The 15,240-nt window shown below is 35.2% G+C and overlaps 1 protein-coding gene across 5 annotated transcripts in view; it reads left to right on the top strand.

Moving 5' to 3' along the window:
- Nucleotides 1-15,240, top strand: part of ATP10B (ATPase phospholipid transporting 10B (putative)) — a 258,288-nt gene that overhangs the window by 179,330 nt on the left and 63,718 nt on the right. For all 5 annotated transcript variants that reach the window (XM_031953627.1, XM_031953626.1, XM_031953628.1 and 2 more), the window contains 2 exons: nucleotides 3,049-3,155; nucleotides 13,675-13,806. In XM_031953627.1, coding sequence (XP_031809487.1) covers nucleotides 3,049-3,155; nucleotides 13,675-13,806 — 239 coding nt within the window. The remainder of the gene's footprint in view (nucleotides 1-3,048; nucleotides 3,156-13,674; nucleotides 13,807-15,240) is intronic.

Genomic DNA, 15,240 nt, shown 5'->3' with positions numbered 1-15,240 from the left:
TCCTCCAGGCCAGGAACTGGGTCTTTTTAAAAATTTATTTGTACCTTTCATGCCTAGTACACAGTAGGTACATTTAATAAATACTTTTTTTTTATTCTTAAACCTTGTTCTTTAATAATATCATTTACTTCCATGACTTCAATTTTTTCTCTATATATTATTGTCCCAAATCATCTCTCCAGACCCAGTATCACTATTAGATTAAAGGACATCACTACCTGAATGTCCCATACCTGTCTCAAAACCAATGTGTTCAAAACCAAGATTCTCATGCTATTCTCCTTCTTCTGTACACTGTTTTTGGGAGTAGCCCCATCACCCAACCAGCCTCCCAGGTTCACCACCTAAAGATTCTCTTTTATTCTTCCCTCTCCCAAACTTCTTTTTTTTACTAGTTACATATAAAACAACATGGGGGGAGTGATTACACATGTACATTCATATTTTACATAATTCCATATAATCATGTTGGAAGAGAAAAATCACAACGAAAAGGAAAAAATTACAAGAAAAAAAAAGTGGAAATAGCATGTAATGGTTTGCATTCAGTATCCATACATAGTTCTCTCTCTGGATATAGTGTTTTCATCCAAAGTTCATTGGATTACCTTGGATTACTGAACTGCTGAGAACCAAATCTTTCATAATTGATCATTGCACTATCTTGCTGTTGCTATGTACAATATTTTCCTGGATCTGCTTGTTTCATTCAGCATCAGTTCCTGTAAATCTTTTCAGGCCTTCACCATTTTTATAGAACAATAATATTCCATTATTTTCATATACCATAACTTTTTCAACCATTCACCAATTGATGAGCATCTACCTATTTCCTAGTTCTTTGCCACCACAAAAAGAGCTACTACAAATATTTTTGCACATGAAGATCCTTTTCCCTCTTTTATGATTTCTTTGGGCTACAAACCCAGTAGCGGCACTAGATATATATAGTTTTATAGCCTTTGGGCATAGTTCCAAATTGTTCTCCAAAATTGATCAGTTTATAACTCCACCAACAATGTATTAGTGTCCCAGTTTTCCCATATCCTCTCTAACATTTATCATTTATCTTTTCTTGTCATCTTAACCAATCTGATAGATGTGATATGGTGCCTCCGTGTTGTTTTAATTTGCATTTCTCTAATCAATAATGATTTAGATCCCTCTCCCAAATTTCTTATATTCAGTTAGTTAAGTCCCATTAATTCTATTTCCTTGATGGGTATTGCAATTATTTCTATCACCTAGATTCCTACCATTCCTTCTAATTAGGCATTCATAAGCATTCTTTAGGAATCTTGAAATAATTTCCCAACAATACTTCCTACCTCCATCCTCCATTCTGATCCCAATTCATCCCACATCATCACTGACAGATTTCTTTTTCTCAAGCATTATCCTAGTCATTTCACTCATTTGTCTAAAACTTTTCAGTGATACTTATAGTCAAGTAGACTTAAATTTGAATCCTGCCTCAGGTACTGATTAGTTGTGTGATCCTGGGAAAATCACCTAACTTTTCTCAATTTTCTTATCAGTAAAATGGGAACACCATGGGGTGTTGCAAGAAGTCAGATTTACCAATATAGATGTGTGTATGTATGTAGAAGCATACATATATATTTATATTCATAATATTCTATTCTAAATATTTATTATATGAATGTTTTGTTATGAATATTTTATATAAAAATATTATTATGTAAACATATATACTGTATTTTACATAGCACTTTATAAGCCTTAATGAACTGTAATAAATATTACCTGTTATTATTATATCAGACCTGTAATTTTATTGGTTTAGGAAACTCCCTCTACTAATACAGATCAACAACTCTTCTACATATTAAATTCTGAAAGTTTCCTGGAATGTGAAGAGTTTAAGTGTAAGTGTAAGTTTCAATTTCCCAAAGTCACACAGTCAATAGACACCAGAACTCAGGTTTTCCTGATTCCCAAATCAGGTCTATATCTATTATGCTGCATAGCTATTATTACCAAATAACAAGCACATTTTTGGCATCCAAGGCCATCTCTTATCTGGGACCACCTTACCTTTGCAGCCTTATCTTTTACTATTCATCTCCATATTGTCTTTGATTTACCAAATTTCACCTCTGTCTACCATTCTCAGCCCATACTTTTCCATCTCCTTGTAATCATTCCTTTCCTTAAAAACTCAGTCCAAATAGTGTGCCCCCTTTCAAAAAACTTCTTGTTCATTCTACATATAATCCTGTGTGTACATATCATGTTCCCTACAAAAATGTATGCTCCTTTAAGATAAGGACTCTTACTTTTGTCTTTGAATTCCCAAAGCTTACCACAATAACTCATAGTCAGTGCTTAATAAATGCTTGTTGATTAATTGATGGATTAATCATAAATATAGAGCTGGAAGACATTTCAGAAGCCTAATTTAATACAACCTCCATATTTTACAGATAAGGAAATTGAGACCCAGAGTTTGTTCCTTATATTTGAAATGTCTTTTTCTCCCTTCTACCTACTACACATCTATCTATTCTTTAAATCCCAGCTTAGTTGTCAACTCTTCCAGAGTTGCTAAGTTCTTCTTTTTAATGATTTCACTTCTGAACTTTACCTAACATTTTGCTTGTATCCCTCATGTATCTATCAATTATTCTCCTATATTATGTTTATTTATGTTAATGTCACATGACCCTATTCAAACATAAGATCCATGAAGTCAGAAATTATATCATCAAAGTTTCATCTCTCTAGTTCCCAAAATAATATTCTGTACCCAAGAGGTGTTTAATAAGTGAACTGAAATTAATTTAGTGGTGGCATCCCTCCTGGGTAATCAGATTCTAATTTTCAATCCTTCCCCATAAGTCCAAAAACCAAAAACAGACATAGAAATCAATAAAGAGGGGAAGGATGAGACTTTTACTTATAGCTGGCTTGAATTGACCTACCCTGAACTTGGAGAGAAACCTCTCTCACCCCATCCAATTTTATGGTCCCGATGCTAAGGATAATCCTACAAAGGTTATATACATTTTCTTTCCTTCTTCCTAGGGAACATCCAGATCAGACCAGGACTGGCTTTAACAGCGAGAGTCTTCTGCTCCGTGGTTGCACCATCAGGAACACTGAAGTGGTAGTCGGGATTGTCATCTATGCAGGTCTTTTCACTTAATATACTTTTCTACCCTCTAGTGCTATGTAAATACCCTCTAATTACATTACCCTAAATATGGAAAGTAATTTCTAGAGTACTTGACCTTGAGTCAAGAACACATGATTTTAAATACAGCCTCAGTCCCTTATTAGCTATAGGACCCTGACAAGTCATTTAAGCCTCTGTTTACCTTAGTTTCCTAAATTGTAAAATAGGGATAATAATGGCACCTACCTCCCATGTTTGTTGTGAAGATCAAATGGTTAATATTTGTTAGCACTTTGTAGATGTTAGTTATTTCTATATCTTACATAGGCAAACTGAGTCCTGGAATCAGGGAAATTCTGTCTTTTTCACCTCCTGATTCCATAAGCCTAAGTTCTTCTATGACTCTAAGTAATGTTCCCCATTATGCACCTGGATCCAAGAAACAATCACGGTTGCCTGCTGTGAAAAGTTCTGGCCAGTGCAAGGTAACTGGGATAAAGATATCTGGTGGTAAAGAAAACAGCTCTCTGAAATCAACCCCATTAATATACCTTTTTCTCTCATTTTATACATCTTTTTCAAGGTTAGGGTGATATTACCCTAGAGGACCATCAGACAGTTACCCAGTGGTTTATGGAATAAACTCTTTTGAGCTTTTCAATAGGGAAGCAGTCCTGGTGCCCAGAAATCCTGCTGAGTCCCTGGAATGTGACCAGCCTGCTTTGTGCAGGCTATCCCATCCTGTCCAGAAACAAATTAATCCTAAAGTTTTATATATATAAAAACACTGAACTGTTGGGAGTGTGACCAAGATTTTTTGGTGATTTTTGAAGGGTAAAGGGAAGAACAGTTGGGAGCCAATATCTACAAATAGGAATTTTCACAATTATTAAAACTTATTCTTATAAATCTAATCACTATCAAAATCCTTTTGTAGAAATTTAATCAAGCTAGAGAATGGACTTGGGATTTCATTACTATAATAGAGAAGGAAATTCTCTCCCAGTACAGTTCAGCACCTTCTCTGCAATTTACCTGAGAAGTTGAATGACCTGCCTGGGATCATGGAGCTGGGATGTATCCATGATGGGCCTTGAAGTCAGGGTTTCCTGTCTTTAAGTCAGCTTTTTATTCAACACTACAAATCATATTTACACATCACTTCAAGACTTAGAAAGCACTTGTCTCACAACAACCACATGAGATAGCACTAATATCCCCATTGCATAGAGCCATGCAATATAATTGAAGGAATGCTAGAATGGGCCTTAAATTCTGGTTCTACCACTTACTGAGCATGCAACATGGTAAATCATTTCATCTCTCTTATCCTCAATTTGCTCATCTATAAAATGAGGGAGTTGGACTATATGATTTCTAAAGTTCTTTCTGGATCTAAATCTATAACTTTAGGTCAAATAAGAAAACTGAGATGCAAAGAGATTCACTAATTTTTGTCCTGGGTCACCCAGTCAGTAACTGAATATTTATTAAAGCTCTTACAGTGTGCCAGACACTGTGTTAAATATTGGGGATATAAAGAAGATGCAAAAGACAATTCGGGTCTTTGTAGAACCTACAACCTGGTATGTTTTGGCCATGCTGAGTCATTCTGATTCCAAAGCCAACATTCTTGCCATTGTGTAGTGCTTCCACAGTACTTTTAATTTTTTAATGTATTTTTTTCTTAAAAATTTAAAGCTAGAGGTTCCAGGTGACAATCCCAGGCTGATCACTAAAAGAGAGCTAACTGGATCTATTTGGTTGGTGGGTGGGTTTTGCGGTTGCTTTGCATGGGCTCCATGGTTGACCAACATTTTGGTGACTTCAGTTTAAGAGTCTTTCTAATCCAGATTTGTCTTGACTGATCAACAAAAGAAGTCTGTTGTCCACTTGAGACTTGTATCTATTCAATAATTCTGTTTACATTTAAGTGCCTATTGTGGGCCGCAAATTAGGGCTACATAGAAAAGAAATAATCCCTGCCCTAAGGGAATTTGCCTTCTACTGGGGGAAAACAACAAGAACATAGTTAAATAAATGGATAATCTATAATTCTTTTGTGGGGAGCAAAAGGGGAATGCACCACAACTAGGACAATCAAGAAGAGTCTGGTGTAGAAAGACTTAAAATGAGTCTTGAAGGAAATTTTCAAGAAATCAGAAAGTATTCTGGACATGAGAAATAGTCTATGCAAAATCAAAGATGGGATTAGAAATATAATTTATATGGACTAGCCAATAGACCAGTCTGACTATAAAGGTGAGGGGGTGGGGGGTGAATAGTCTGGACATATAAGAATTAGACTATTAAGGACTTTCGGTTTCAAACAAATGCCTTTATATTTTATACTAGAAGCAATAGGGAGCTATTGGAATTTCTTGAGCAGTGATGTGACATCATCAGATCTATGGGTTAGAATTATCATATTGACAATTGTATGTAGAAAGTTTGTGATGGAGCACAGAAGGAAGAGAACAGAGTTGAGGATTAAAAAAAAATAGTATCTACTGTAATAATCCATAGGAAAACTAACAAGATTCTGAATCTATATGGTGGCTACATTAGAGGAGAGAAAAAAACAGCTATGAAAGATTGTGTGGAAATAGCATCAACAAGTCTTGAAAATTGATTGAAAATGTAGTGAGGGAGAACATAGAGTTAATGAGGTCATCTGTATGGGTAATGACTTAAACTCCTTGAAGTTAAGTTAACTAGATCAGGGCTTTTTAAACTTTTTCACCTCACAATTCCTTTTTACCCAAGAAACTTTTATGTGACCCTGGGTGTATAAGTATGTAAAATAGATATACAACAATAATTTATTATTTATTTAATAATAATAAATCATAATTGTGCTACCCCAGATTCAGTTTCAAGACTCTACACAGGGTTTAAGAGGCTGGAAACAAAAATCATCAAACATTTGTGTTGAGAGAAGAAGGCTCAAGCAGAGCCCTGGGATTTATCCATATAAAAAGGACAGGATATGGCTAATGATGTAGTAAAGGAGACTAAGAAGAGGTGACCAAATAAATGGAAAAATCAAGAGGAAAATGTCACACACACACACACACACACACACACCACAGAGAGAGAGAGAGAGAGAGGAGAGAGAGAGAGAATTTCCAGAAGGAAGATGGAGTCAGAAGTAGCAAAAGTTTCAGAGATGTCCTAAAAGATGAGAATTAAGAAAAGACCATTTGACTTATCAATTAAGAAATTACTAGTAATTTTAAACAAAGAAACTTCTGTCATATGGTAGGGTCAGAAGTCAGATTACAAAAAGGTTAAAAGGTATAGAAGATTAAAAGTTACAGAAGTAAAAACTTTTTGGAAGTGAATGGGAGGTGATGAAGGCTAATAACTCTAGGGGATGACAAGGTCAAGTGAAAGTTTTTTTTTGTTCAATCATTTCGTTCATATCTAATTCTTCATGACCCCGTTTGGAGTTTTTTTGACAAAGCTACTACAGTAGTTTACCATTTCCTTCTCCAACTCATTTTATAGATGAAGAAATAAAGGGTCAAATCTGATGAATACTATCCATTTTTGGTGATTCATATAGGCATAAATTAGAAATATGTGCCAGTAAAAACATAGGAAGCATTATTCAGGATCATACAGTCATGGCTAAAGCGAAAATGGTATTTTGTCACTACTGCTGATCAAAAGCAAGGGCTTAAGAAGAGGAAAGAAGGTTTAGAAAGCAGACAGCTGATTAAAAAGATGGTGTCTAAGAATGTAATTCCTGGACCATGGACCATAAAAATGATAGACTCTGTATTTAACGGGTGATTTTTAAAAAGTATTTAGTTAGTCTTACCAAGATAATTCTTTTTTAAAAAATAGTTTAAAATAAAAAAGGAGAGAGGGGGGAAACAGTGTCTGGCATGTGATAGGGAATTACTACAAAGTAGAAATAAAAATAACTTTAGAAATAACCCAAAATTCACAAAGGTAAAATCCAAGAAAGCCATCAGCAATGGACTCACTTGTTTATTCCAAGAAGCACAATTCTTAATTTTTTTTAACATGATGAATTACTTTGGCAGTCTAATGAAGACTATAAATCCCTCATCCTTCTCCATCCCTTTGCTTGCAGCATTTTCTAGGCCTGAAATAGATTCCTTCTTATTCCTCTATCTCTTTTGCTGGAATCTTTCCAATCTTTTAAGGCCCAATTATGGTGTCACCTTTTTAATAAAGTCTTCCTATTTAGAAACCATCTCTCCTTCAACTTCTTCATAATATTGTTTGGATTTCCTTTGACTATTACAACATTCTAAAAATGTATTTCAATTATTTGTATATATTTACTTTCTACTGAATAATAAGGAACTCATAGGGAGATATTATTTCATCTTTTTTAATCTATAAAAAAGCCTTTAAGTAATGGCCATTATGTGGGATGCTATGTTGGGGAGTTTTAATAAGGTATGAATTGAATTAGGTGACTTCTGAGGTGAAATTCTGTGATTCAAGCAGTGATTTCCTAATTCTCACCACCCAGAAAGTTGATCCTCTTCCCAGTTAAAGTGTTTTATTTAATATAGTACATTCACAAGGGACAACAACACAAAGCTTGTTTGGGCACATCGTAAAGAGCTCCTTACTCCCTCCCATTGATATTCAGAAAAATATTATCCTATGTGAAAATTAACTCAGTTCTACCTATGAAGTTCATGGTCCAGACATGATAATGCAGGAGAAGGCCAGAATCTTTTCTGAGAGACATTTGCATGCATTTTCTCTTTGTAAATAAGAACATCACATGTGTTATATATTCTCCATTACCTTTGATGAAGGAAAATTCTTATGGCCATTTGAAAAGTGCAGTCAAAGCTACAGATTCTTCTCTCTCCATATTTTTGACTGGGCTTCCCATATAATGTTCTTAATGTATCTTTCTGGCCCTGTGATTTCATTGATATTGGAAACTGCTATCTGAAGAAACTCCCTCTATCAATGCAGGTTAGCACTTTCCCTATAATTATGTTCTAAGAGAATTTTGCAGAATACTGATGGGTTCAGTGACTTTTCCAGGATTATGCTTTAGCTTTTAAAAGTCTGCACAACTGGGCCTCAATATGTCTTTCCAGCCACATAAGTGGCTTCCTTTCGTGTATCCTGGCTTTCTCTCTGTTTCTCACAAGTGACCCTCCCTCTCCAATCTCTATCTCTTATACTGGCCATCCCACAGGTCTTGAAACTCACTCCTTCCTTACCTTTCACCTCAGGGTCCCTTTCTTCCTTTAAGATGGAGTTCAATCATCATCTTCTTCAGGAAGTTTTTCCCAATCCTCCCATAATTAATACCCTCCCTTCCAAATGATGTTGTATTTATTTGTATTTATTCACTTCCTATTTATGCTATGTCTCTTTATAGGGAGATTCTTTTACAAGGGAGATTGTTTCATTTTTTTGTACCTGTATTACCAGCACCTTGCACAATGCCCGAGATAGTCAGCCCTTAATAAATACTTACTGCTTGCTTGCTTGATTCTCAGTCAGAGGTATGTCTTTAGTACAAATCTTTTTTGTCTCAAGGCCAAGTCTCTCTCCACTCTGCTACATCCCCCCTCAAGCTACCAAATAAAGAATTCCCTCTTTAGACTGGTACGCAAGACTTTTCATTAACTGCATCCATCCTAGACAACCTGGGCTGATCTCAATGTCTTTTTCTTATCTTTTTCTTTTCTTATCCTTTGCTGGTGACATTTTTGGACTCTTCCTTACCCCCTATCTCTTTTGTTGAAGCTCTTCCAATCCTTCAAAGCCTAATTGTGCTGTCATGTCTGCTATGAAGCCTTCCTATTTGAAAATGAACTCTCCTTCCTCAAATTCTTCATAATATTTTGTTTAGATTTCTTTTTAACAATTACCACATTCTAATATGTTTCAGTTATCTGCATATATTTTTTCTCTACTAGATAATAAGGTCCTCACAGGGAGATAGTGTGTCTTATTTCATCTTTGTATTGCAGCACTTACAATGGGATCTGACTTTAGAAATGTGTTCTTCAAATTAAATTGAATTAGGAAACATAAGGATCTTCTTAGCAGGCTAATTTGGCAAACCTTTAAGCTGTTACAAATGTCTCTGTGACAATGACTATGCCTCCCTGCCTCCAAATTTGGTATTTTCAAAAAGCAATTTGTTTTAAAAAGCAATTGTTCTCAACCCCAGGAATATATGGGATGGTGCTTAGTTACAAGAAAAATCATGCTTTCCCTTCATTAATTCATTAAACAAATACATATACTTATTAGTCAGTCAACTAGTATTTATGAAGTGTTTATTATGTGTCAGGAACTGTGCTAAGTGCTGATAATACAAAGAAAAAGGCAAAAACTGTCCCTATCATGAAGGAATTCTTGGGCAAAAAAATTACTATAAGATATATACAGTATAAATGGAGGGCAATGTCTGAGACAAAGCACTAGCATTAAAGGAGGCCAGGAAAAAGTCTCCTGCAAAAGCTGGGATTAGACTGAGTCTCATACTTCAATGTTTCAAGAAGCTATCATTTTCTTAGTAGAAGTGTTCTTGCTACCAATTCAGTTCAAAATTCTTCCTCATTTTAAATTATTTTCATGGTTTGCTATTGCAAAAAACAAAATCCATCCCCTAATGACCACCTTCAGAGCTTCTCTGAAGTTAGTTTTACTATTCCTCTATTGCTAGGTCCATACTTGAAGTCTTTCCAACTTGGTAGGAAGACCAGAGAAATAGGTTGGGACCACACAGGCTAAATAATTTGATGTTTAATTAGGGAAGAACCATAGTGGAGAACAACTAACAGTTTTTTTCAGTAAAAAGGTAACATAATTAGAGCTGTGTTAGGAAGGCATTGATATGAAAGATGGAATGGAGACAGAGAAAACTAAGATTAGGAGGCTAGGGCAGTAACCCAGGTAATAGGATAATGAGTTTGAACCAATATTGTACAAGTGGGAATGAAATTGAATGGAAGATTATATTAGTAATCATGGTAAGAACACTAATATCAATAACAATAATAATAATTAATGACCTTAGCAATAATAATCTTAAGTAGTTAGAATTTCATTTTTCTTTTTCAAATTTATTATTCATTTTTAACATCTTTAAAATTTTGAGTTGCAAATTTTCTCCCTTCCTCCAACATCTCCCCCCTCCATTGAACAGGTAAGGAATATGATGCCAAAATAATAATCCCTTAACTATTCATAAAGACTTCATTTTTTCAAAGTTCTTTCAAGTGCATTATTTCAGCTGTGCATTAGTTCAGTCTTACAAAGTAGAGTGTCTTTGAGAGTTCCATTTGGTATGACAGTAGAGAATAGAAGGAGAGAATGTTGGAAAAATGACCAGACCTTTCACTATGTGCCGAACACATTGTCATTGATAAATAAACATTTGTGTAATTGACTTGAATGGAACAAAATAACTGGTATGATTATTGAGAAACCCTAACCATGTTTATATAATAATAAGGATTTTGGAAAAGATTCAGGACTTTATATATCTATGCTTACAAAATTATAGTCCAAGTCCTTAAATTTCCAAGCTAGTTGGAGGAGCTAAACACACACATATACACCAAAAGTTAATATTAAGGGAAACAAATATTTCTTAAGTTATAAAGAGGTACCCAAACGAAGATTTGCCTTTTCTAATGTTCCAAGATCATAGGATTATATATCCTTAGAGGTCACCTAGTTCAGCAAATGAAGAAAGTAAAAGGTTATGTGACTCATCAAAGGTCAGCTAATTAGTGACAGCGCCAAGGATTTGAATAGAAAAATTTCATGGAAGAAGTGGAACTGGAGTGTAGTCTTACAGAAAAGCAATTCCAGGCGGAATGATGTGAGATATGAGTTAAGGCAAAACTTCTGGTGAAATGATCCTAAGCCTTTTGCCTGACTTGCTTAAGTCTATGCCATTTTCTGGCTATCAGCCCTGTTGTCTCAGACCAAGGAAATTAGAGAGCGGCTCTCTTCTGTTGCTCTCTAGCACTAATACCTAATGAAGCTCCCAAAGGCCCTCTACTGTGCTTATAAGAGTCAAAAGCAATAACAAATGTGAAAGTATTTTGAAAAATATAAAGCTTTCTACAAAGATATGAGATTATATTGCTAAAGCAATATTACTTTTTATTATATTAATACCAACTCTTTCATTCTATTTACACTGCCTAGCAAAGATTTGTTGGATCCTGTCATTCCCCCCTAGTCTCAAATACCTTCATAATTTGCCCTTCTCCTTATACTCCACTTTTCCAGTTTCCCTACACCTTTCATTTCACCATGTATGCTGATTCTATATTCTATCTCTTGACTCCAGATATCTTCACTGACTGTCCCTCAATCATGGAATTCTTTCCTTCTTTATCTCTCCTTTCTGGCTTCCTTCAAGTTTGGGTTAAAATCCCACCTTTTATAGTAATTTCTCTCTATTGATTATCAGTCCCATATATAATGTGTTTGTTCATAATTATATGCTGTCTCCCTCTTTATATTGTTTATATTATATTTATAATATATATAAATATATATTTAAAAGCAGGGACTATTTTTGAATCTTTTTCCAGACTCTGACACTCTGACAACTACTCCTTCTGCCTCAATTTAGTAATACTCCTAGAATTCTGGAGGTGATTCTTTATTGCTTCTCTCCTAAAGTTCTCACTTCTTCTTGACTTCTATCTCCCTGCCCACTCTTCCTTCCTCACAAGCCTTTGATTGTAGTACAGAGTGTCCAGAGAACCTACAGTGAATGGCAGCAAACATGGAAGGAGGTAGAAAATGGTGTAGAGATGAAGGTTTAAGTATTGTTTTCCACTAGGTCTTGGGCAGTGGTGTTGCCCAATAAGAGAGAAGAACAGCAGGATTTGTTCTAATTTTTGGCAAATTGAAAGGTGGCAATCCCATTAGTACAGACTTCCTGTTCAGATTTCATATGCATCCTGCTATTACAAATGAAACAACTTGAATCTAATTTAATAAGTCAGAAGTTTTTTTTTTCTTTCCCACTGTTTTGTTGCCACTTTAAATCCGCATAAGTGACAAGCTAAACAACATTAAGACCATTCACTGCTGGATCTGATGTATTGCTTTTCTTTAATTTTACACAGAAATATGTGACTGGCATTTCCTAATACAACTACCAAGAAGAATACCAGAGTAGTTAAAATTCAAAAGTCCACTGAATCAACACCCAGACTGCTCATGTTTATCCATCATCTTTTTTTCTTTTTATCTAGAACAAGTTTGTTGTTCCAAGTTTGTTGCTTCATGCTTCCTTTTCTCTTTTCCCTGACGCGTTTTTGAACAAACACCTTTTGTTCTCATCAAACTGATTCATTGGCTTATATTCATGGTTACTGCTCATTCCTCCCATACCCATTCTCAAAGACCCTCAGTCCATCTCCATTAGTTACCATCTTATATCTCTCCAACCTTTTATATCTAAATCCTTTGAGAAAACTGTCTATATCTTGAACTAGATGTGCTATAAACATCTGTAAGTCAATCTATCCAAAAGATAATGACCTCTTTATCTTCCCAATACTTTCATTCATCCTTATCCCATACCCTGTGGATGTTCCACAATCCTATGACTCACCTAGTTTCACAATCTTGGAATCATCTTTGTCACAACATCCCTTTTATCTCACCATCCTCTCCATTAGTCAAACTGTTGGCAAATTCTGTTGATTCTACCTTTCTAACATTTCTAATATGTGTTCCTTCTCTCCTCCAACACTGTTACCATCACAGTGCAGACCTCATTATCTCATGTCTGAATTACTGCAGTGATCTGTAAATTGGCCTAATCACAATCCCTAGTTTGGATTACCTTTTAAAAAAAAAAAATAAGATTTGGGGTTTTGTTTGTTGTTATTTTTGTTTTGTTTTTGTTTTTTGCTTTTATACCTCCAATCCTAAGGGTTTAAAAAAATGTCTGGCACATAGAAAGCATTTAGTAAATGTTTATTGATTCACTTTTTCCTCCTTAAGTGCCTCCCTATTGCACCTTTCCAAGCTGGCTCCAACCTATCTTTATGGGCTTGTTTCATATTATTCTTTCTCATATACTCTGCATTTTAGACAAATTCACTCACTTCCTGTTTTCTGTGACAGTCTATCTTTCACATCATGCTTTTACACATGCTTTCTTCCATTCTTGGAAATTCTCTTTTTAGAACCCCTCACTCTAATTAGTGGTCAGTTCTTCTTTCTATAAATCCCTTCCATGGTTGTCATTAATCCATCTTTGAGGAAACCAAATTTAGTGTTCTTTATGACAGAACTAAAGTTGTAACTAATCATTTTATGAAAAGATGTCTCTATTTGACTGAAAGCTTCTTGAGGGCAGAGACAGTGACAATTTGAAGCATTCACCTATTTCTGAAGTGTAAACACTCAGCTCCATTAAGCTGATTCAAGTTGGTTCCAGCACAGTTTTGGACACTTCTCTATTTATTATGTCTAGATGAAATTCTGCCACAGTGAACTAATAGTCTAGCTTTCCATTTTTTCTCTCTAAGGCCATGAAACAAAAGCTATGCTGAACAATAGTGGCCCACGGTACAAGCGCAGCAAGATCGAGCGTCAGATGAACATGGACATTTTCTTCTGTGTATGGATCCTCTTCTTCATGTGCCTCATTGGAGCTATAGGTATGGAGCATTCAGGAATCAACACCTAATTACAAGCTCTTTGTGCCCTTAGACCCTGGATAAAAGGGATGCTTCACAACAGCTTAGGGCTGGTTGGAATAGCCCTATAAGTTTATATAAACCTCTCATTTTTACAAGAGAAACCTAGGATACAATATTTTAAATTCATATAAGTAGTAAATAACAGAATCTGAATTCAAATCCATATCTTCATGAAAAAGTTGCACTAACAACAATGTTTTTTTTTTTTAACTTTCTTCGTTAAAAGCACCAAACACATCTGAAAGGGATTCCTGTAAATTATAGGTTGAAGAAATAGCCAGCATTCTTCCCCCTAGCCATTGTTATTATTTTAATTGTCACCTGAATGAAATCCAATGAACAAGCATTTACTACTATCTGCCAATCACTGTAATAGTCCAGTTTGTCAATAAGCATTTATTAAGTACTTACTTTGTACCAGGAACTGGGCTAAATGACTAGGATGCAAAGAAAGGCAGGAAAAAAAAAGTTTATCCTTTCTAAGAGCTCACATTCAAATGGGAGAGATAGCATATAAATAATTAGATGCCTACAAGAGATTATATATGTGTGTGTGTATGTTTATAGATAGAAAGATAACTAGATATCATACTAAACAATCTCAGAGAGGAAAGGATTAGTGGATAGAAGCCTGGAGAAGGCCTCCCACAGAAGATGAATTTGAGATGAGTGATAAAGAGATCCAGGAAAACTAAAAGGAAGAGGTGAAGATACAGAGAATTCCAGGTAGGGAACAGCCAATGTAAAGACATAAAGGCAGAAGTCATATGTGAGGGAAAGCAGTAAGCTACATAGCTGTTTATGAAGGGGAGTAAAGTCTTAGAATGGAAAGTTAGGAAAGGACCAGATTGAGAATGTTGAGTAGAAGATGTTGCATTTGATGCTAGAAGTAATAGAGAAGCACTAAAATTCATGAGGTAGGTGGTGCCATAATACACCAACCGCTGAGCCTGGAGTCAGAAAGACTCATCTTCATGAGTTCAAATACAGCCTCAGACACTTAATAACTGAATAAGTCACTTAACCCTGTTTGCCTCAGTTTCCTCATCCATAAAGTGAGCTAAAGAAAGAAATGACAAACCACTCTAGTATCTTTGCCAAGAAAACCCCAATGAGGTCATGAAGTATTGGACATGATTGAAACAACTATATAACAATAAAAATTGGGGGGAAGGATATCATGCAGGATGTTTAACGTGGTCAGAAATGCACTTTAGGACAATTACTTTGTCATCTGACTAGAGAATGGATTAGAATGGGAAGAAATTTAAGGGTGAATACCAATTAGAAGACTGCTGAAATAATCCAGGCAAGAAGTATTTAGAGACTATGAGTGAAGAGAAGGGAGTGTTTACAATAAATTTTGTAAAGGCAAATATAACATTTGCCAAC

This window comes from Sarcophilus harrisii, chromosome 2, assembly GCF_902635505.1.
Source record: "Sarcophilus harrisii chromosome 2, mSarHar1.11, whole genome shotgun sequence".
NCBI lineage: Eukaryota > Metazoa > Chordata > Mammalia > Dasyuromorphia > Dasyuridae > Sarcophilus > Sarcophilus harrisii.
This window is presented reverse-complemented; position numbering and strand designations above follow the sequence as displayed.